Raw genomic sequence first — 24,133 nt, forward strand, 5'->3', positions numbered from 1 at the left:
AATATCAAAGTATAAATTAAACACATGGAAAGAGAGGACCACTTAACTCTATTTAAATGTAGGTCATGTTGCTTAGACAGGCCATTCATTGTCTATCTCTCTCTTTTTTTTTTTTTTGAGATGGAGTCTCACTCTGTCACCCAGGCTGGTGTGCAGTGGTGCAATATCAGCTCACTGCAACCTCTGCCTCCTGGGTTCAAGCGATTCTCCTGCCCCAGCCTCCTGAGCAGCTGGGACTACAGGCATGGGCCACCACACCCAGCTAATTTTTTTGTATTCTTAGTAGAGTTGGGGTTTCACCACGTTGGCCAGGCTGGTCTCAAACGATCCACTGCACCTGGCTGCCATTGTCTCTTAAAAAGATAATAGGATTTTCAAAATATTTGTAATTTGAAAACAAATAGGAGACCAAAAGTATGTACAAAATTCATAAGACTTTATGCTGACATAATGGAACACTAGCTTTTTAATTTTGCAATTCACCTGATGCATTCTCTTCTTCCTTGCGCAGCTGTTGGTCACAGAAATCTGCCAGCGTCATGTAAGCATCAATCACTCCAGCTGCAGGCCTACAGCTCCAGGAGGGAGGCTGGGCCTCCTCCTCAGCTGCCTGCACAGCCTCAGAGAGGTGCTGGAATGCTCTCTGGTACAGACCCACGATCACCTGGAATTCACAGAGACCTCAACCCATGAGCATGACTGAAGCTTTCTCAAAGAATTCTGCTTTCCATTTGTGACTCATGACACATAAATGGATCAACAGTTCCAAAATAACACTGAAGCTATGGAACTGGAAAAACAAGAGTCCACACTGGCTGTGAAGGAGCAAGCAATTCCAGTAAGATCCTCAGCACATAACAACTGGCCAAACAAAAATGCAAGCCCAGTGCGGGCCAGGTGCACAAGCAACACAGAGCTAGGTCTGGTCGGTGGAGTGCGTGGCGGTTGGGAATATAAGAGGAAGATGGAAGTTGGCTCCTGCCCTCAGTGTCCTGCACAGATGCTGGTAGCATCATGGAGGGAAGAGACAAGGCCCCACAACTGAGGTGAGGCAGGACATAGTGAATGAGAAGGAAGCTGGTAACTATTGAAAAAACAAAATAATCGGCAAGAAGCTAAGCAAAGCAGGCACTAAATAAAAACGCAGAAAAGGCTGATTTGTTCCGTAAGCTGGTGGGACGTCTGAATGGTGATGGGTGGGGAAATTTAATAAACAAAAGTCATAAAAGAACTGTCCACAGTTCTTTTAATCCCAAAAAAAATTAAAATTCATGACTTTTAATATTTAAAAATTTGTATCATTCAAATAAATAGGAAGCACAAAGAATGTCAATTTTCCACATAAGAAAATTGGCTGTGCATAACTGTCAAATATATTTTAAAAACACAAAGCAATACCCTATTACTTTCCTGTAGCCTGAACACTGCACATTGAAGACATACACAGCACACTAGTATAAAACATTCTTCCAGTATTACCTTCTCCGAATCCTCTGAACTGGATCCAGAAAGCTCTAAGATTCTTCTAGCCTTGTCCTCCTCGATTTCAGCAAGGCAGGCTGGCTCACTGCTGAGAGCATTAGCTATGATCCTGTAAGTTGTACCCAAGAGAATGTTCTGGTCACGGGAAGCCAGAATATTTTTGCTTAAGTAGCTTGACACGTTGTTCTCATCTGTTGGATTAAAAAAACAAACAAACAAAACAAAAACAAACACTATGTGTATGTGTGTGTGTGTGTGTGTGTAATTAAAAAGAAGAAATTCGTTGTCTACGAAAGTTTTCTTTTGTTTTTGGAACAGGGTCTCCCTCTGTTACCCAGGCTGGAGTGCAATGACACGATCTTGGCTCATTGCAACCTCTGCCTCCCGGGCTCAAGCGATCATCCCACCTCAACCTCCCAATTAGCTGGGACTATAGGCTTGTACCACCATGCCCGGCTATTTTTTGCATTTTTGGTAGAGATGGGGTTTCGCCATGTTGCCCAGGCTGGTCTCGAACTCCTATGTTCAAGCAATCCTCCCACTTTGGCCTCCGAAAATGCTGAGATTACAAGTGTGAGCCACCGTGCTTGGCCTAAAGTTTTCTATCAATAAATTAATAAAAATAAATATTGAAAGTATAAGAAACTGACTTCAAATACTGGCTAGGGAATTTCTTGAACTCACATATTAATGAAAAATGTTCTTTGTTAGAAGTAACTGTATCAAAGTCCACAGAGGCTAAGCAATTGAAACTTTCATGAATTAACTTTTTATTCAAGCATCATCATTCTGCAATTTTTCAAAGCACCTAATTCTGTTATAAAGAATAGGAAATGAGTACGGTGTTTGTACATAAATTAATAATCCAGAGTAGGTCTTTAAATTGGCACTGTGGCCCATAGCAAATGAAGCAACAGGCACTGCTGCATTTAAAGTTCTAGTTCTGCTGTGACTGTGTGATTCTGGGCAAGCAGCTGGATCAGCGCTGGTTAAGTCTGCAGTGTCCAGAGATGCGATAACAGTGTTGAAACTAGGAGGCCTGATCAAACCACATGCCCTCCTTGCCTGTGGTCTGACAGTTCTCTGCCAGAGTTATCTCACACACAGGATCACAACTACTGGCCCTGCTTATCACGCAAGGCTGTTACGAACTACAACCATACTCTAACTGTGTAATTATTATTATATGGGTATATGGACACTAATATTAACATCAGCAAACTCCTCCTCCCCTCAAAAAAACCCATATAATTATTTAGCAATCATCAGGATAATTTTCTTCTTCTTTTTTTAGACACAGGGTCTCACTATGTTGCCCAGGTCAGAATACAGTGGCTACTCACATAGGCACAATCATGGCTCAATGCAGCCTCGAACTCCTGATCTCAAGCTATCCTCCCGCCTCAGGCTCCCCAGTAGCTGGGACTAAGGGTGCATGCCACAACGTCCAACTAGAATGATCTTCTCCTCCTGGGATCAGTGTAAAAGAGTGCTTCTCCCCTAGACACCTTTATTGAGGCTGATACCTCAGAGCTGGTCTGGGAACCCAGCTGGATCATGCCTGATCAGAATACTAGCACACATCCTCAGACACAGGGCAACAGAGCAGGCAGGGGACAAGACCCAAACCTGCCCAAGAAAGCTTTCCTCCTTTAATGTAGTCTTAAAGACTACACTATTTCAGAAGGAAACAGCTTTTTTTTTTTTTTTTTTTTTTTTTGAGACGGAGTTTTGCTCTTGTCAACCAGGCTGGAGTGCAGTGGCGTGATTTGGGCTCGCTGCAACCTACACCTGCCAGGTTCAAGCGATTCTCCTGCCTCAGGCTCCAGAGCAGCTGGGACTACAGACATGCGCCTGCCACCACGCCCAGCTAGTTTTTGTTTTTGTTTTTGTTTGAGATGGAGTCCTGCTCTATCGCCCAGGCTGGAGTGTAGTGGAGCGATCTCAGCTCACTGCAAGCTCCATCTCCCAGGTTCACGCCATTCTCCTACTTCAGCCTCCCAAGTAGCTGGGACTACAGGCGCCCACCGCCAAACCTGGCCTAATTTTTTTGTATTTTCAGTAGACACAGGGTTTCACTTTGTTAGCCAGGATGGTCTCGATCTCCTGACCTCGTGATCCACCCGCCTCGGCCTCCCAAAGTGCTGGGATTACAGGTGTGAGCCACCGTGCCCGGCCTAATTTTTTTTTTTTTAGTAGAGATGGGGTTTCACCATGTTGGCCAGGATGTTCTCGATCTCCTGACCTCGTGATCCACCCACCTTGGCCACCCAAACTGCTGGGATTACAGGCGTGAGCCACTGCACCCAGGCTGAAATGGCTTTTCATGTTTGTTTATATCTTATATGCAAACAAAGTTTTCAAAATAATTAAACTATCATTCTTTGCTATATTCACTGAAATTACTGCAAAGATTTACCTCCCAAATGTCAGATGATGCAGCACAAAGAAGAAGAAGATACACAAGACAATATAACATAGCCCTCTAAGATGTATGTGGATAAAAGCGGTCAACTTACCCAACAAAGAGACTGTTTTCAGCACAGTGAGCACCTGCTCAGAGCAGCCCTGGGATCGGCTCCGGCAGTGGCTCAAGCGGCAGTAGCTCTGCACCCAGCTCACCAGCCAATCGTCTCTGGTTTTTGACTCTTTATGCAGCTCCTTCAGTAGTTTCATGGCAAGTGAGAAATTGTTCTGTATTAATAGAAAAAGAGAGAAGGTGGTATGATGATACACAAGTGACAGAAGTTTCAAATTGGCCTGCTTCCCCCTTTGCATGACACAATCCACCGGAGAGTAACAAATCTATTTCTTTAGCTTCAATTATGTCTCTAAATGTATCACTGGGGTATAATTCATATTTAAAGAGTACAATTCAGGCCAGGTTTAGTGGCTCAGGCCTGTAATCCCAGCACTTTGGAAGGCCGAGGAGGGAGGATTACCTGAGTCTAGGAGTCTGAAACCAGACTAGGCAACATAGTGAGACCCTGCCTCTAAAAAAATTTTAAAAATTAGCCAGCACCATGGCACGTGCCTGTAGTCCCAGTTACTCTGGACACTAAGGTAGTAGGATCACTTGAACCTGGGAGGTTGAGGCTGCAGTGAGTTGCTGTGTACTCCATCCTGGGAAACAGAGCAAGACTGTCTCAAAAAAACAAACAAAAAAAGGTGGGGGCAGGGTGGGTACAATTCAGTATTTTTGAGTATATTTACAAAGTTGTGCAACCACCACCCCTAATTCCAGAACATTTTCATTACCCCAAAAAGAAACTCACTGTCTATTCCGAGTCACTACCCAGCCACTGGCAACAGTAAATTCCCTTCCTGTCTCTATGGATTTGCCTACACCAGACATTTTGTAACAATGGTATCAGAAAACAAGTGGTGATGGCATCTTTTACTTAGCATGATGTCTTCCAGGTTCATGCATGTCGTAGCACCTGTCAGCTCTTCTTTCCTCTTTACGGCTGAGTACGGCTGAATAATACTCCATTGCACAGACATGCCACTTTTTTTTTTTTGAGATGGAGTTTCACTCATTGCCCAGGCTGGAGTGCAATGGCGTGATCTCAGCTCACTGCAACCTGTGCCTCCTGGGTTCAAACAATTTTCCTGCCTCGGTCTCCCAAGTACCTGGGATTACAGGCGTGTGCCACCACGCCCGGCTAATTTTTATATTTTTAGTAGAGACGGAGTTTCTCCATGTTGGCCAGACTGGTCTCGGACTTCTGACTTCAAGTGATCCGCCCGCCTCGGCCTTTCAAAGTGCTGGTATTACAGGCCTGAGCCACTGCACCTGGCTGGACATGCCACATCTTATTTAGGTTGCTGCCACCTTCCAGCTATTTTGAATAATGCCCCTGTCAACATTTGTGTATTAATTTCCATGTGAACTTAAGCTTTTGTTTCTCATGGGTCTGGGAGTGTAATTGCTGTGTCATAAGGTAACTCTAGGTTCAACTGTGTTTGTTTGTTTGTTTGTTTGAGGCAAAGTTTTGTTCTTGTCACCCAGGCTGGAGCACAGTGGCACAATCTTCGCTCTCTGCAACCTCCATCTCCCAGGTTCAAGTGATTCTCCTGCCTCAGCCTTCTGAGTAGCTGGGATTACAGACATGTGCCACCAAGTCCGGCTAATTTTTGTATTTTTAGTAGAGACAGGGTTTCACCATGTCGGTCAGGCTGGTCTTGAACCCCTGACCTCAGGTGATCCACCTGTCTTGGCCTCCCCAAAGTGCTGGGATTACAAGCGTGAGCGCCCGGCCTTGACATTTTTTTTTTTAAAGTATAGTCAAGTGAAGCATCAGAAGTGGAGAATCAACAAAGAAATCTGGTAAATGGTTGTGATCCATTAGTTGTAAAAACCACTGCACTTGGACCAGCCTCTATGTTTAACTTTTTGAGGAAATGCCAGACTGTTTTCCACAGCAGATGCACCATTTTACATTCCCACCAGCAGTTCAGAAGGTTTCCAGTTTCCCACATCTTCTCCAAGGTTTGTCATCTGTGTGTGTGCTTCCAGCCATCACAGTGGGTGTGAAGCGGTCTCTCATTGTGGATTTGATTTGCATTTCCCTCAAGCCTAGTGACACTGAGCATTTTTGCATGAGCTGGTTGGCCATTTGCCTATCTTCTTTGGAGAAATGTGTATTCAAACACTTCATGCCCATTTCTTAATTAGGTTGATTCTTTACTGTTCAGTTGTGAAGCATTCTTTATGTATTCTGGATACTAGACCCTTATCAGATATGTGATCTGCAAATAGTTTCTCCCATTACATGAGTTGTCTTTATACATTCTTCAGCTTCTCAGGTAGGCACAATAGTTTTAATTCTGAATACAATTGACCTATTTTTTAGTTGCTTATATAATGTCTTCTTAAATCTACACCTCTAATTCTCTCTCAAGCTTCAAAAGACATTTTCATCAGACTTTGGTTTTCCTAATTACTGCCCTTTCAACCACCCAGGAGAGAAATCCAAGTTGTTCCCAGCCAGACCCTCTCATCACTCCTGTCACCGCGGGTTGTCCTGGATCTCCTTACAGAGCACCTCTCTTGCCCTGCTCACTCCCACCCCACTCCCCTAATGTGGAGCTTCCTGGTCTTTCTCTGTCTTTGCTTTCCCCAGAGCTGTCAATCTCCCACACAGCTTACAACAGGCCAGCATGCATGGAACCTTCAATGGCCTCCTGAACCCTGGAAGGATGCAGTCTCTCACCCTCTGTAAACCTAGCATAAGACTCTGCATTCTGTTTCTCACTTTCATGTTTCTGTGTGCGTGACTCCTGACTCCTGGAATACCTTTCTCCTCTCCATGCGCAAATCTTTCCATACCCATAAAGCCTACCCTAAATCACATCCCCCTTCCCCTGTCCAAGGTGGAAGCTCTTCTCTTCCCTGTGCCCTCCAGGCTTTGCTGACATCTCTCTTCTTTGCCCACCAGTGCTGTTGTCATCATGTGTGCAGCCCCCACTCTCACTAGATAGTAATAATGGCAGGGAACATGTCTTTCCCCTCATCGTGCCAGTTTCCTAACTACACTGGGGTCCCCTCCCCATGACCCCAACTCCCTCACCACTAAATCCTTTAGTTCAGATCACCCCTTCTGGCCACACCCTGCTCTTCTCTCACCCAGTTCCTGCTCTGCCTGCCTCTAATTGGATTTTCTGTTATTTGCAACATAAAAATTCTTACTTGATATTACACTCATCCAAAGAAAAATCTATAAATGAGCATTTAAACCTAGAAAAAAGAAATATTATTTCTACTAGAATATCATCCTTTGCCTTGCAATAGCAATTGATATAGGGTCATTAACATAGCAAGCTTCCGTAGTATGTTTAAAAATTATATACATTTAAAGAGATTACATGCAATTTTTAAGCAATGTATATACTTAATATCAAGAAAGGGTCCTAGTATTAAATGATAATTCCTACAAAGTAAACCTAAAAATAATTTGTAACTAACTGGTAAGGATTCATTTTGAAATGACTAACAGGAATATAATAAACTCTAGAGGCTTTCTGGAGACTTTTGAGTAAGTGCTCCTTGAAGTTTCCTTTTTTTTTTTTTTGAGATGGAGTCTCGCTCTGTCGCCCAGGCTGGAGTGCAGTGGCCGGATCTCAGTTCACTGCAAGCTCCGCCTCCCGGGTTCATGCCATTCTCAAGTCTCAGCCTCCCGAGTAGCTGGGACTACAGGCGCCCACCACCTCGCCCGGCTAGTTTTTTTTGTATTTTTTAGTAGAGACGGGGTTTCACCGTGTTAGCCAGGATGGTCTCTATCTCCTGACCTCGTGATCCACCCGTCTCAGCCTCCCAAAGTGCTGGGATTACAGGCTTGAGCCACCACACCTGGCCGAAGTTTCCTTTGTTTTTGAGACAGGTTCTCACTCTGCGCCCAAGCTGGTCTCTAACTCCTGGGCTCAAGTGATCCGCCTGCCTTGGCCTCTCAAAGTGCTGAGATTATAGGTGTGAGCCACTGCACCCAGCCCAGTTTACTTATAAAGAGAGAAAAAAAATAACACCTACTCAATTATTTTAAGGTTCAGACTATAAAGAAAAGCTAAAATTAGAGAAAAGCTAATTTAGCAAAATCTTGTGACACAGCAGGAAAGACAGACATGAGTACCCACCTGCTTCCGGGCACTGTCTACCATCTTCATTTTCATGGAAAACTTGCAGCTCCTGATCAAGGAGCTGATATCTTCTTCCTGCTCTTGCACGTCCATCCTGTCACTGGGGTCTCCATCTTCATCCACATTCATACTATTATCTTCTGGAAGAGGGGTAAGCTTCTCCTCTATTTTGCTGAGAAAGAAACATCTACACAAAGAAAAATGAGACAATGTCAGACTCAGGAATAGGAAGCTGCTGGGTAGCAATAACAGGCAGAAATTCTACACCTTAGTAAATGTTTGTTTGTTTCTTTTTTTGAGATGAGTTTCACTCTGTCGCCCAGGCTGGAGTGCAGTGGCGCGATCTAGGCTCACCGCATGCTCCGCCTCCCAGGTTCACATCATTCTTCTGCCTCAGCCTCCTGAGTAGCTGGGACTACAGATGCCCGCCACCACATCCGTCTAATTTTTAGTAGAGACAGGGTTTCACCATGTTAGCCAGGATGGTCTCAATCTCCTGATCTCATGATCCGGCCGCCTCAGCCTCCCAAAGTGCTGGGATTACAGGCGTGAGCCACCGTGCTCGGCCTACCTGGTTTTTTTTTTTTTTTTCCTGAGATGGAGTCTCATTCTGTTGCCCAGGCTGGAGTGCAGTGGCACGATCTTGACTTACTGCAACCTCCACCTCCCGGATTCAAGCGATTTTCCTGCCTCAGCCTACTGAGCAGCTGGGATTATAGGCATGCACCACCATACCCAGATAATTTTTGTATTTTTAGTAGAGAGGGGGTTTCACCATGTTGGTCAAGCTGCTCTCCAACTCCTGACCTTCAGGTGATCCACCTGCTTTGGCCTCCCAAAGTGCTGGGATACAGGTGTGAGGCACCATGCCCAGCCTTTGTTCACATTTAAAACCATAAATATACACTCTAGGTATTGACTTACTCTCCATTTTCATAAACCAACTCCTTAAAGATCACCAATGAGATATATATATAATTTTTTTTTTTGAGACAGAGTCTCCCTCTGTCACCCAAGCTGGAGTGCAGTGGCACGATCTCAGCTCACTGCAACCTCTGCCTCCTGGGTTCAAGTGATTCTCCTGCCTCAGCTTCCTGAGTAGCTGGGATTACAGGCGCGTGCCACCACGCCCAGCTAATTTTGGTATTTTTGGTAGAGATGGGGTTTCACCATCTTGGCCAGGCTGGTCTTGAACTCCTGACCTCATGATCTGCCTGCCTCAGCCTCTCAAAGTGCTGGGATTACAGGAGTAAGCCACCATGCCCGGCCACCAATGATATGCCTCTCAAAGTGCTGGGATTACAGGAGTGAGCCACCATGCCCGGCCACCAATGATATTTTAACAGTACTTTTCATACATCACTTAATGCTTCCAGTTGCACAGAATAAAATGTTCAACCTCACCATTTTCTTTTCTTTTTTTTGAAGACAGAGTATGGCTCTGTCACCCAGGCTGGTGTGCAGTGCTAAGATCTCAACTCACTGAAAGCTCCACCTCCCGGGCTCAAGCCAACCTCCTACCTCAGCCTTCTGAGTAGCTGGGGCTATTGGCGCAGGCCACCATGCCCAGCTAATTCTTTTTTTTTTTTTTTTTTTTTTTTTTTTGTAGAATCGTGGTTTCATCGTGTTGCCCAGGCTGGTTCTGAACTCCTGAGTTCAAGCAATTTGCCTGCCTTGGCCTCCCAAAGTGTTGGGATTACAGGAGTGAGCTATCATGTCTGGCCTAAATTTTATCTTTTGATGAATGGTAACATACCCTGTGTTGAGCCATTTTGCTCCTTATATGTCCCAACTTAAGGTGATAAATATATAACAGTAAACAGTTTATAATCACTGAAAATTTTCTTTTCTTTTTATTTATTTATTTTTTTGAGACAGGGTCTTGCTCTGTTGCCCACGTTGGAGCTTAGTGGTGCAACCACAGCTCACTGCAGCCTCGACCTCCTAAGCTCACGCAGTCCTCTTCCCTCAGCCTCCCAAATAGCCGGGGTTGGTTATAGGTGCATGCTACCGCATCAAACTAAGTTTTACATTTTTTTGTAGAAACGGGGGCTTGCTATGTTGCCAGGCTGGTCTCAAACTCCTGGGTTCAAGGAATCCTCCTAAAGGCTGGGATTACAGGTATGAGCCACCATGCCACCATGAAAATTTAAAAGGTAAGTCTAGGTTGCTATTAAATTATTATTTTAGAAACAGGACTCACTATGTTGCCCAGGCTGTAGTGCAGTAGTTATTCACAGATGTAATCATAGCACACTACAGCCTTGAATTCCTGGGTTCAAGCAATCCTCCTGCCTCAGCCTCCCAAGAAGCTGAAACAATAGGTGTGTGCCTCCATACCCAATTTCAAAATTATTTTTATTTGAATCATAATTTACATGTATGACTCTGTCCAAGTAATTTTATTTCCATTAATATTAGTAACACTGACAAAGGGCCCTAATATATAAAGCTCATCCCTGATCAACAATCAAGTAAATTTCTGTTATTCTTCCAGGAACTGATTTCCAATTTCTTAGAAACACTATGGCCAGGGAGTTTGAGAACACCCTGGGCAACATAGTGATACCTCATCTCTACAAAAAAAAGTAAAAATTAGCTGGGCATGGTGGCATGAGCCTGTGTTTCCAGCTACTCAGGAGGATCGCCTGAGCTCAGGAGTTTGAGGCTGCAGTGAGCTATGATTGCACCACTGCACTCCAGCCTGGGTGGCAGAGCAAGACCCTGTGCATGGAAAGAAAGAAAAGAAAAGGAAAGGAAAAAAGGAGAGGAAAGAAGAGGAGAGGGGAGGGGAGGGGAGGGGAGGGGAGGGGAGGGGAGGGGAAGGGAGGGGAAAAGGAAACACTGTAGGCAGATAAACCATCATGTTTTACATTTCTTTTTCCTTTTCCCTCTTTTTTTGTTACTCCCAAGATACAAGCCTCGCTGGCCATTTCCTATTCTTACCATACTGCTCTGTGCTCCTCATCCCCACACCAACCACAGTGCTGGCTCATTCCCCAAAGCTGCCACTGATTTTAAGCTTTCACTGTTTTTAATCATAACAATAAATACAAGTGGGTACTGGATTAACATTTCAATAAATAATGAATTACTGAATCCATAAATGTCTCCTACCAGTGTGAATAAAGTGCCTGGCATTTCAGGAAAGGGAGGTGGGAACATCCACAGAATGAGACAGACTCCCTTGGGCTGTGAAGGGTGCATGCAATTTTAGAAGTGGAGTTGACAAGGGAGTCCCAGACAGAGGGAACAAATTAAACAAACACAGAAAACAGTTACACTGCATGACATGTTCTCACATCAAATCAGAGAGAACAAACCAAGAAGAGAACCATCTTTTCTAAAAACAACAGAGTCTGGCTCTGGTATGGCACTGGGAGCCCCTTGGGCCTATCCTCTGCTGACAACAACTAGAAACTGGATAAAATACAACTCCCCAAGAACTCTGAGTGAATAAAAGATGGCAGACTGTATGTGCAGGGAATCAAAACTGGGAGGGTCTGCTATTGGGATGGGTTTCCTGTTTCCTCTCTGTCTTATTCCCTTTTGACCCTGAGGAGTGTGGTGGCAATGTGATTGAGATCCTTAAGGCAAGCCTGCTGCATTCTACCCAGGGGAACAAGAAAAGGAGCCCAGGCAGACAGGTGCTACAGGGAGAATCCTGGTGGGGAGAGAACCAGAGAAAAATCCTCTAGTTCTGCACATGAACCCACCAGGCTCAGGCTGCCCTGAAGTATGCATGTACAGACAGACTCAAAACAGCACAGGTTTGGAAAGGAACTGAGGTTTCAATCAACAAAAGGCAAGACAGAGCCTACTATCTAAACAGATCGCCAGCTAGAGAATTATAAGCCAGCATCTACGCAAGAGAATCCAGTAGTTCTCCTTATCTTACCTGCAGTTTTGCTTTCCCTGGCTTCAGTTACTGCAGATATAGTGCAATAAGATATTTTGAGAGAGATAGACCACATTCACATTAACTTTTATTATAGTATACTGTTTGAATTATTCTATTTTATTATTGTTATTATTGTTACTTACTGTGCCTAATTTAGAAATTAAACTTCATCATATGTGTGTATATATAGGAAAAAAAACCAGTATACATAAGGTTTGGTATTATCCATGGTTTCAGGATTCCACTGGGGATCTTTGAACGTATCTCCTACAGATAAGAAAGGACTACTATATTCACAAATTACATTCAAAAATTAACTGATAAAAAGAATCAGGAGAATGTATCCATCTCAACAGAAAATGGATGCCAACTCTATGCTGACCCCATATGTTGGAATGATCATATAAGGACCTTAAAGCAGCTATTTAAACTATGCTCCAGGAGGTCAAGAAAAAAACACATGCAATAAATGAAAGGGTGAGTATCTCAGCAGAAAAAGAGAAAATATTTTTTAATAAACCAAACGGAAATTTTACAACTGGAAAATACAATACCTAAGATAAAACAGTCACTAGACGGACTTCTTAGAAGAACAAGTAAGACAAAAGAAAATAAGAGCAAGATTGAAGACAAATCAATAGAAATTATCTAATATGATGAATAAACAACAAAAAGAATGAATAAAAATGAACAGAGTCAGGAACTTATGGAAAAATGTCAAAAGGCACGATGTATGTGTAACTGGATTCCCACGAAACCAAGAGAAATTGGGACAAAAAGTATTTGAAGAAATACAATGACCAAAAACTCCTCAAATTTGGTGACAAAAATGTACAGATTCAAGAAAGTCAGTGAACTTTAGATGGGATAAATTCAAACAGAACCAGGCCTAGACACATCATAATCAAACTGCTGATAACCAATGATAAAGAAAAAAATCCTGAAAGCAGCCAGAAAAACATGACACATTACATATGAGCCACAACAACAGGAATAGTGAAGACATCATCTTCAGAGACACAGCGGCCAAAAGATACCACAAGGGGCAGGGAGTATCTACCCAGATTCTACATTCTGAGAAAGTGTCCTTCAAGAATGACAGAGAAATAAAGATATCTTCAGAGAAGGAAAAAACTAACAAGAGTTCATCACAGGTAGACCTGCATTACAAGAACTGCTAAAGGAAGATTTTCAGGCTAAAGGAAAATGACACAAGAGAAAAACTTGGGTCTTAGGAACAAATGATGAGTACAGAGTGGTAAGTATAATAAAAGACATATGTTCTAAAGAATATGTGACAAAAACCACATATGTTCTTTAGAATATGTATGACTGTTTAAAGTACAATATTATCTAGTGGTGTTTTCATTATATGTTACTTCATAAACATACATGAAATCCATCCACACACACATCGATGTATCATTACTTCATAATGATAAAAGGAGTATTTTGACAGGGCATGGTGGCTCACGCTTGTAATCCCAGCACTTTGGAAGGCCGAGGTGGGCGGATCACCTGAGGTCAGGAGTTCGAAACCAGCCTGACTAACGTGGCAAAATCCCATCTCTACTAAAAATACAAAATTAGCTGGGTGTGGTGGCACATGCCTGTAATCCCAGCTACTTGGGAGGCTGAAGGAGGAGAATGGCTTGAATCTGGGGGGTGCAGGTTGCAGTGAGCCAAGATCATGCCACTGCACTCCAGCCTGGGCAACAAGAGCAAAATTCCATCTCAAAAAAAAGTATTTCCACCACGGCATGTGTATACTTACATAACAAACCTGCACGTTCTGCACATGTACCCCAGAACTTAAAGTATAATAAAAACAAATAAATAATTTCATCAGGAAGACAGCAGTTATCCATGTGTATGTGCCTAATAACAGAATCAAAATACAGTACGTAAAACTACACAGAATTAAAGGCAGAAATAGACAATCCTACAATCATAGATTTTGACATCCTTCTCTCAGCAGTGATGGAACTACACAAACAAACAGTAAAGACATAGAAGATCTGAAAAGTATCCCTGACAACCTTGATCTCACTGACATTTATAAAACCTGATACCCAGGAACTGCAGAATATACAAAATTTTCAAATTTACATGGGTATTTACATGGGTATATACATAGACCATATGTTGGCACATAAAAGAAGTCTCAATAAAATTTAAAAGGAACGAAACCATACAGAGGGTGTTTTCTGACCACAGTGGAATTTAGCAATCACTAAGATAGCCAGAAAACCCAGGTATTTGGAAATTAAAACACTTTTAAATATTTAATGGATCAAGTTACATAAGAATTAGAAAAATATGTTGAACTGAATAACATACCAAAATTTGCAGAATGTAGCTAAAGCAGTACTTTAGAGGGACACATGTAACTTTCAATGCTTGTATTACAAGGAAGAAAAGGTATAAAATCAACAGTTTCTGCCTAAAGAAACAAGAAAAAGAAAAGCAAATACAAAGTAAGAGGAAAAGAAAAAAATAGTAAAGATGATACTAGAAATCAATTAAATAGAAAACAGATAATAAAGAAAATCAACGAAGTCAAAAACTGGTCCTTTGAAAAAGATCAACAAAACTGACAAACTTTTACCCAGATGAATCAAGTATTAAAAAAGAGAACACAAATAACCAATACATGGAATGAAAAAAGGGTTCCCTCCACAGACACTACAAATAATAAAAAGGATGAGAATAATGTGGACTTTATACCAACAATTTGATGATGTTGATGAAATGGACAAATTTACTTTAAAAAACAAATAAGGCAGGCAGAAATTTAAAAAGAAAATGGACAAAGTGATTGAAAAGTACAATTTAACAAAAATGACACAAAAAGAAATATAATTTTTTTTTTTTTTTTTGAGACAGAATCTTGCTGTTTCCCAGGCTGGAATGCAGTGGCATGATCTCTGCTCACTGCAACCTCCACCTCGTGGGTTCAAGCGATTCTCCTGCCTCAGCCTCCTGAGTAGCTGGGACTACAGGTGCTGACCACCATGTCCAGCTAATTTTTGTATTTTTAGTAGAGGCAGGGCTTCACCATATTGGCCAGGCTGGTCTCCACCTCCTGACCTCAAATGATCCGCCCACCTAGGCCTCCCAAAGTGCTGGGATTACAGGCGCGAGTCACCATGCCCAGCCAGAAACAGAAAGTTTAAATTCTCGGCCGGACGCAGTGGCTCATGCCTGTAATCCCAGCACTTTGGGAAGCCAAGGCGGGCGGATCACGAGGTCAGGAGATCGAGACCATCCTGGCTAACACGGTGAAACCCCATCTCTACTAAACAAAAAATAAAAATAAAAATAAAAAAATTAGCTGGGCATGGTGGCAGGTGCCTGTAGTTCTAGCTACTCGGGAGGCTGAGGTAGGAGAATGGCATGAACCTGGGAGGTGGAGCTTGCAGTGAGCCAAGATCGCGCCACTGCACTCCAGCCTGGGCAACAGAGCGAGACTCTGTCTCAAAAAATATAAATAAATAAATAAGATAAATAAATAAATAAATTCTCTATCAGTATCGACTAAGGAAATTATATACATTATCAAAAATCTTCCCCAAGGGAAAACCCATGTCCAAATAGGGTAGGTTTCACTGGTGAATCCTATCAAATATTCAAGTATGAAATAATGAGGATCTTATATAATTTTCCCCCCTTTGGAGAAGGAGTTTTGCTCTTGTTGCCCAGGCTGGAGTACAATGGTACAATCTTGCCTCACTGCAACCTCTGCCTCCCAGGTTCAAGAGATTCTCCTGCTTCAGCCTCTGAGTAGCTAGGATTACAGGCATGCACCGATTTTATATTTTTGGTAGAGACGAGTTTTGTCCATATTTGTCAAGCTGGTCTTGAACTCCTGACCTCAGGTGATCCGCTCACCTCAGCCTCCCAAAGTGCTGGAATTACAGGTGTGAGCCACCACGCCTGGCCATAAACTTCTTTTTAAAATAGAGAAGGAAACATGCCTTACTCATCTTATGAGTCCATGATAACCCTAATACCAAAACCTGATGAAGATATTACAAAAAAGAAAATTATAGACCAATATCCCACTTCGATACAGATGCTAAAATCCTTAAGGGATCATCATGACCATATTGGGTTTACCCCAAGAATGCAAGATTGACTTCATATTTAAAAAGCATCAAAGTAATACTTCATAAACACAATAAAGGAGAAAAACAATATGATTAAGCTGATGCAGAAAAATTGTTTGATAAAATTCAACACGCATTCATAATAAAACTCTCAGAAAACCAGGAATAGAAGGGAATTTCCTCAGTCTGATAAAAGGCATTTACAAAAACATTACCATTTTTTAAAGCTGAATGAGTGAGTTGTCTTCTCTAACATCAAGAATAAGACTAAGATGCTCATTTTACCACTTATATTCAGGATTGTACTTGAGGTCCTCATGGTTTTAACAAAGCAGGAAAATGAAATAAATGGCATAAATTTCAGAAAGAAAGAAAAGTGACCCTATCTGCAGATGATATGATAGAAAATCCCAGAGAATCTGCAAAACAAGAACTAAAACTACCAAGTTAGCAAAGATACAAAGTTAATATATAAAAAGCAATTTACATTAGCAGCAAATAATTGGGAAATATAATACAATTTTGAAAATAAATCCATTTATAACAGTGCCAAAAAACATAAAATACTTAGGAATAAATCACAAAAGACATCCAAGATCTCCATACTGAAAAAATACATAGATATGTCATATTAATGAACTGGGTAACTCTATATTGTTAAGATAGCAACTCCCCCAAACTGAACTATAGTCAATACAGTCCCAATCAAAATCTCAGCAGTTTTTCTTTATACAAATTGACAAGCAGATTCTAAAATGTAAATATAAATGCAAATCAACTAAAATAAAGTAGTATTTATAAAGAAAAGCAAAGTTGAGCCAGGTGCCATGGGTCATGCCTGTAATCTCAGCATGTTGGGAGGCTGAGACGGGCAGATTGCTTGAGCCCAGGAGTTCCATACCATCCTGGGCACATAGTGAAACCCTGTCTCCACAAAAAAAGACAAAAAAATTAGCCAGGCATGGTGGCGCACACCTGTGGTCCCAGCTACTTGAGAGGCTGAAGTGGGAGGACTGCTTGAGCCTGGGAGGTTGAGACTGCAATGAGTCATGATCAGGTGACAGAGTAAGACCCTGTCTCAAAAAAAAAAGAAAAGTTTGAGAACTCATCCTATCTGACTTCAAAACGTACTATAAAGTGATAGAAATGAAGACAGTTTGCTATTGTGGGAAAAAAAGAACACAAAGGAAGGGCTACAACAGAGCATCCAGAAATAGACCCACACATACACGGTCAACTGAGTTTCCAAAAAATTGCCAAGGCGACTCAATTATGAAAGATTTTTGAACAAATGGGGCTGGATAGATATCTATATGGAAAAAGTAAACACCTACCCCCTATCTCACACCATTTACAAAAATTTTCTTCCAATGCATCAGAGACCTAAATCCGTAACATTTCTAAAAGAAAACAGGAGAAGACAGGTAAGATGAGCCTGATTTGCCAGTTTAAAGGGGAGCCTGCTGGCCAAATCTGAGATAATTGAACACAAAATAAATAAGGACAGTAGTAGGTCATATCCCACTAAATAAAATTTGAATCCCTGAGTCTTTATTGATAATCTTTAAAAAGTAAATAAGTACGTAAACAGAAGGGAGGGTGCCTGCCTACAATAAGACGTAGACTAATATAAATAAATAGGTAGAGTTAGAAATTATTATTTTGCAACCATTATTGCCAACACTGGTTTGGGCCAGGAGTCATCCACAAATGCGAAATATGGAGGGGTAAGTCTTAGGAGAAGCAGGACATCTGTATGTCTCAAAGCAGCTCCCACATTTATTTGTTAGTTGGAAAGGAAAAATAAATAAATAAATGGCATTATACAGTGAAGAGACCAAACAATCTAAATTATTATCACCAGGCTGGGCATGGTAGGTAAAGCCTGTAATCCCAGTACTTTGGGAGGCCAACGCTCACTTGAGGATCACTTGAGGGCAGGAATTTTAGTACAAAATAGCCAAATTTTGTATTTTGTACTAAAAATACAAAATTAGCCAGGCATAGTAGTGCGTGCCTGTAATCCCAGCTACTTGGGGGGTTGAGGCAGGAGAATTGCTTGAACCTGGGAGATGGAGTTTGCAGTAAGCCAAGATTGCGCCACCGCACTCCAGCCTGGACAAAAAGACTGTATCCAAAAAAAAAACAAAAACAAAAAAACAAAAAAAACAAAACAAAAAACAGAAAAAAAACAGAAACAAAAAAAATCACCAGTAAAAGGCAGATGGACATTCTGCCCCACGCATGATTTGCTAGCCTGAGGAATATTCTGGCCAGAGGCAGATCACCTGAGTCCCACCATAAGGAAACATAAGACAAACCCAAACAGAGGAACATTACTCAAAAGTGTCAGTATTAGGATACACAAAGCCTTTTGGAGACTAAACAGACACATCAAATAAATGCAGTCCATCATTCTGTACTGATCCTGTCATAGAGGTAGAGAAAATGCCACAAAGGACATTACTGGGACGATTGACAAAACTGAAATTGGGCTTTAGAGGAAAAATGAAAGCTCTGAGGTTTATCACCGAACTGTTAAATAAAAAGATACTCTTTTTCTTAAGAAATGAACACTGATCTATAACAAGGCAAAGGGATGTATCCAGCTTACGCTCACAACTGGTTCAGAAAATAAATAATATGTAGGGTCTGGTAGAAAAGAAAAAAATACAAATGCTAACATGGAAAAATGTTTAAAATGTTATTTAAAAAATCAGTGAATCTGGGTTAAAGGCACCCAGGAGAGTACTACTTTTCTTGCAACTTTTCCAGAAGAACTCGTCTCAAAATAAAAAGTTAAAAAAAAAAAGTAGTAGTGGAGGAAATAATGGGAGAACATGACACTTGGAATCAGAGTCCTTGAGTCCTATTTCCTATGCACATTTGCATGCAATAAACCACAACCTCTCTGACTTTATTACATGGTTAGCACCTGCCCTATGGATTCCACAGGGTAGTTACAGGATGGGAGAAGATGAGGACATGAAAATGACCTGAGACCTGGGAAAGTGACATGACTGTGTAATGGAGTTGGGAGATAGGAGGCAAGAATGTAAAAAATCCTAGTTATAAAATCTGATAATAAAAATCATTATGTAGTCGTCGTCTTTGTTGTCATTTAACTACTTAACATTCCGTTGTGAGAGGAGCAAATGTACACTGACCCTGTCTCCCTTCCTGGAGGTGCAGGTTCAGGATCAGCCACCAGCACCTCCCGACAGCAGCATCCCCACAGGGCATGTGGGAAAGAGGACACGGCAGACACAGAGAGCTCTATCGAACCTACTTACATGGGAAACAGGAAGGATGGAAAACAGCTGCACTAGGCTCAAATCCCACGTTTCTCTAAACCATGGTTTGGAAGAAAAACCATTCCAACAATTTCAAAAAACAATCCACATTTGACTTAAAGGGACCACGTCTTACCGATTTGTGATGACGTCATCCCAGATGTTCATTGGGTCCATTTTAGCATCTGGATATCTGTTTGTCCAGGTGTTCAGAAGTCTCTTAAGGGGAACTTGAGATGATAAATTGCCTAAAAATAGTATTAGAGGGTGACTATACCCACAGCTCAATTATAAGACCAAATGACAAAGTAAGGTCATTATCAGTAAATAGAAAACTCAGACTTCTGCCCAAATTACAAAAAAGTCCTTTCTTTCACAAAAGGACACAAAGTTACCATACTAAATTTAATGTATTCTAACATTTAAACTCAATTGCTTAAGGATGGAGAAATAAACATGCACAAATTCTTTTTACATTTATTACAGGTCTACAGTCCATCTGTAATATCAAAATCTAAAAAGCATTGATAACTAAAAAGATTTTCATAGGGTTATAGCAAATTTTCTTGGCAAAAAAAAAAAAAATCTGATCTTCACTGGTATAGGGCTACTTAGTCTTTGTTTATGGCATCAATGTGAATATTCGTAACTTAAGCTGGAGAGTTATAGAATACTGTCCTAGCCCCTGGCGTGTACACAGGTAATATTTCTAGTGTCCAAAACATTCTGGCCTCAAGGGTCTCAGAAAAGAGATTCATAATAATCTTTATGAAACTGAAAATTCACATTGCTAATATGTTTTCTTTCTGTTGGAGGAAAACAGTAGTCAGGAACACAAGCTTAGATAAGACAGTCCTGGGTTCAAAATTTAAATCTTTTACTTATTAGTTTAGGCAAGTCATTCAATCTCTATAAGCCTCTAAAAAATGAGGAGAAAAAAATCCATCTCATGAAGTTGTTACAAAGACTAGGGAACACTGGCCGGGTACAGTGGCTCACGCCTGTATCCTAGCACTGTGGGAGGCTGAGGCAGGTGGATCACGAGGTCAGGAGATAGAGATCATCCTGGCTAACATGTTGAAACCCCACCTCAACTAAAAATACAAAATATTAGCTAGGCGTGGTGGCAGGTGCCTGTAGTCCCAGTTACTCAGGAGGCTGAGGCAGGAGAATGGCATGAACCTGGGAGGCAGAGTTGCAGTGAGCCGAGATTGTGCCACTGCGCTCCAGCCTGGGTGACAGAGCGAGACTCCGTCTCAAAAAAAAAAGACTAGGTAATACTGATAAAGAGATTAACATAGCTCCTGAAAGCAGAATGCACTTAATAAATGATACATCATTAATATGTACTTGAAAAATAATTTTCCAAAATTAAAATAGAAAATAACTAGGTAGATATAAATATCGGTTTTTATCAGTATTCTGAAAAGCATCTTTTGTAATTATTTAAGACAAAAATGAAATTCAGATTAACAAATAAAACATTTTACCTTTGCAAAGATGTATTCCTCCCCTTAGATTCTTGGGTGACCTCCCATAGGCACTGGGATAAAACCCACTTACCAGCAATACAAAGGCCTTCTTGATGTGGGCCCTGCTGCCCGCAGCCTTCCCGCCCTCCCTTCAAGCCAGGACACCCAGTACCCTCAGTGTGCACCTCATGGGCACCACAGCTTTCTGTCTGCAAGCCCCTGCCTCTTCCCCACTGCTCAGGACCCTCCTCCAAGAGTTCTGCACCCTCTCAGGCCAGGGTGGGCCCCACCACCCTTGTGGGCAGGTGTCCTCTGGAATCACCCCACTACTCCAAAAGCTTCATTAAGGTAGGCAGCATGTTTTCTTTCACTTTGCAGCCCTGGTGCCTAGAACACTGCCTGACCATTTTAAACATTTATTTCAATGATCTGAAAATATATATTTGTAAAGGAAATTCGATGGAGTTTCTAACCCATACATTAAGAAACGTGCACTTTCACTAAGTAGAAAATAATTTAGATGCTAAAACTCTTCCACAATTAGAAATGAAAAAAATGACAGATGAAAAAAATTACCTTGTTTGCTTATAAAGCTGATGAACTCCTGAATTTCTGTTAAAGCCTGTACAGACTGCAATTTGGTGAGTCTACTTCGGTGTAAGAGGACATCAATACTAGAATAATTCTTTAAAAAAAAAAAAAAAAGGCATTTACAAATGCCGTGTTATAAATCAAGCTGTGTCTTTAAGTTTTTAACAATACTCTAAATTATGAAATGTAGCAATTATTCTATAAATATGCCTCAGAATGGTTAATAATTAGGTCACAGACACAGTTAACAAACAGTTTAAATTAAAAAAAATAATAATTTAAGGTTTCAATCACATTTTGGCTCAGTGAAATCAATAAAACTGACATCACCAGGCTATCACTGCCTCAACTTGCCACCAAGTTTTAATAATCCCAACATCCTATAATGTAAAACTGCTGACTACAGAAGCCAATTCTTCTTTTGATAAACTTCCTTGAGAGTGCTAATCAACTTCAACACATTAAATAAAAATGAAAACAATGAATGAATATGCTTCTGTGCTAAATGTCACTAACCTATGCTAAATGTTATTAATAAACTCTATACAAGACATTCACTTACAAACAAACAACTGTCAGGAAAAGATTTGGAGAAAAGCAAAAAGGAAAGAAAGAGTGGCAGAAAACAATCAGGGAAGATCAACCCCCACTCTTCTCCACAAAGTAAACAAGCTTCCATTCTGCTACCCCAAATAGAAAAGTCTACTCTTGGCCAGGAGTGATGGCTCATGTCTGTAATCCCAGCACCTTCGGAGACTGAGGCAGGTGAATCACCTGACATCAGGAGTTCAAGACCAGCCTGGCCAACATGGTAAAACCTCGTCTCTACTAAAAATACAAAAATTAGCAGAGCGCCCGTAATCCCAGCTACCCAGGAGGCTGAGGCAGGAGACTCACTTGAACCAGATTGTGCCATTGCACTCCACTGTCCAGGTGACAAAAGAGAAACTGTCTCAAAAAAAAAAAAAAAAAGCCTACTCTCAAGTGTTCTTTAAGAGTATGAGAAAGGTAACAAAAGGGGAAAAAATGAAACCTTTCTAAAACAGGAAAAAAAGATTTAAAAAGGCATTAACATAAATAACAAAATGAACAGCATTATTGGAAGAACAGAAAGAAGGAAATAGGTGGTATGAAAATAGTACTTGAAAATTTTTGGTTTTTTTTCATGAGTTTACTGAGTTTTAAAAATATCCTAAAAATAGTATATTTCAGATAGATCCACATTATAATATACACACACACACACACACACACACACACACACACATATATAATATATAGTATTACCTGCATAAAACTCTGAATGCCATTTTGAATGTAGTATCTGGCTCTGTCAATATCATCTTGCAGGAGGTAAAGTAGACTCAGCTCTTGACTGTAATGAAGCTCTAAAATCGCCTTCTGGAGCTCCCCATGCATAGCTTTGTCAATAAATGTCAGCAGGGACTGGTCAGCCTCTCCCTGGAGCAGCAGCTTCAGCTTGCTGCGGATCATGTAAGGTAGATACGTTTCCTAAGGAACATAAAAATATACTTGTAACTGCAGAAAGCCAATTTGAGTATGTCTGATTATTTTATTTCTGTAATACTCTCTGCTATACTTTCATAGATCAAGATTTAGAATCAAAGCGATGATGTCTGATGTCTGAAACAGTAATCTCCAATTTTTAAAACAAATTCATCTAAAATAGCTTGTTTTGTAACCACAAAATATATAGGAACGTGTTCTACAAAATATTGGGGACTACTTTTAGCTGGAAGATGATTTAGATGTTACATAGAAACTGAGGAATTTACAAGCACAGTCAGGATAGGTATAGTGTGGAGAAACCAGGAGAGCCTCTTGTCCCAGGAGCTGGGAGGCCTATGTTTAGTCAGTGATCCGGGGCGACTTCTTGTAATATAAGAGACAACAGTAAATATTCTCCCATGTAGTCATACTAGGAATGTTAATATTTATTTTAAAATGCATTGCATTCATTTTGAAAAGATGATTAGCTAAAAGTGATAAGAGATTTAACAATACTATGGGGTTTGTAGGTGGAGTCAGGTCATGCAACTCACTGGTGCTTCACAACTACTACCTGTTTTGAAACGTTTTAAACAACTTCGTTAACTAGAAAACACCTATCTAAAATATTTATTTCAATCACTTAAAAATAATTTTACCCACCTGATAAAATGGTTCACTCCAGATTTTATTTAGATCTGGGGGGTTCTCACTGTCTACACTGGCTGTAGAACAGTATTCAAGTGATTTCCACTCAGCAAGGTGGTTGTAACAGTCAAGGGATGCAAGTTCCCAAAAATCCTTCTCGGCGTCTGTGGGCTCACCATCTACCCAGTCTTGTTTATTGAGAGCCTAGTGGAGAAAAGTTAATAAAATTATTTTACAAAGTTGGAAAGAATACCAATGAGAACATGTAAAAAGGAAGAATGTAACAATCACACTAAAAACAATCCTTTTCAGATTTATGGCAAGGAGAGAGAAAAGAGAAGCTCTTCAGAGTAACACTGAATGGAAGAAAAACCAAAAGGAATTTTACAGTACTAAATGAATAGACAAACCCAGCTGGGCACGCTGGCTCACGCCTGTGATCCCAGCACTGTGGGAGGCTAAGGCAGGTGGGCCACCTGAGGCCAGAAGTTT

At 41.1% G+C, this 24,133-nt stretch overlaps 1 protein-coding gene across 4 annotated transcripts in view; it reads right to left on the minus strand.

The window, feature by feature from the left end:
- The window catches only part of PRKDC (protein kinase, DNA-activated, catalytic subunit), a 189,532-nt gene that overhangs the window by 30,728 nt on the left and 134,671 nt on the right, over nucleotides 1–24,133 (minus strand). For all 4 annotated transcript variants that reach the window (XM_005563282.4, XM_005563280.4, XM_005563281.4 and 1 more), the window contains exons 65-72: nucleotides 23,657–23,845; nucleotides 22,772–22,996; nucleotides 21,470–21,578; nucleotides 19,558–19,669; nucleotides 8,116–8,305; nucleotides 4,002–4,176; nucleotides 1,480–1,673; nucleotides 484–664 (exon numbers count right to left, since the gene is read on the minus strand). In XM_005563282.4, coding sequence (XP_005563339.3) covers nucleotides 484–664; nucleotides 1,480–1,673; nucleotides 4,002–4,176; nucleotides 8,116–8,305; nucleotides 19,558–19,669; nucleotides 21,470–21,578; nucleotides 22,772–22,996; nucleotides 23,657–23,845 — 1,375 coding nt within the window. The remainder of the gene's footprint in view (nucleotides 1–483; nucleotides 665–1,479; nucleotides 1,674–4,001; nucleotides 4,177–8,115; nucleotides 8,306–19,557; nucleotides 19,670–21,469; nucleotides 21,579–22,771; nucleotides 22,997–23,656; nucleotides 23,846–24,133) is intronic.

This window comes from Macaca fascicularis, chromosome 8 (assembly GCF_037993035.2).
Source record: "Macaca fascicularis isolate 582-1 chromosome 8, T2T-MFA8v1.1".
NCBI lineage: Eukaryota > Metazoa > Chordata > Mammalia > Primates > Cercopithecidae > Macaca > Macaca fascicularis.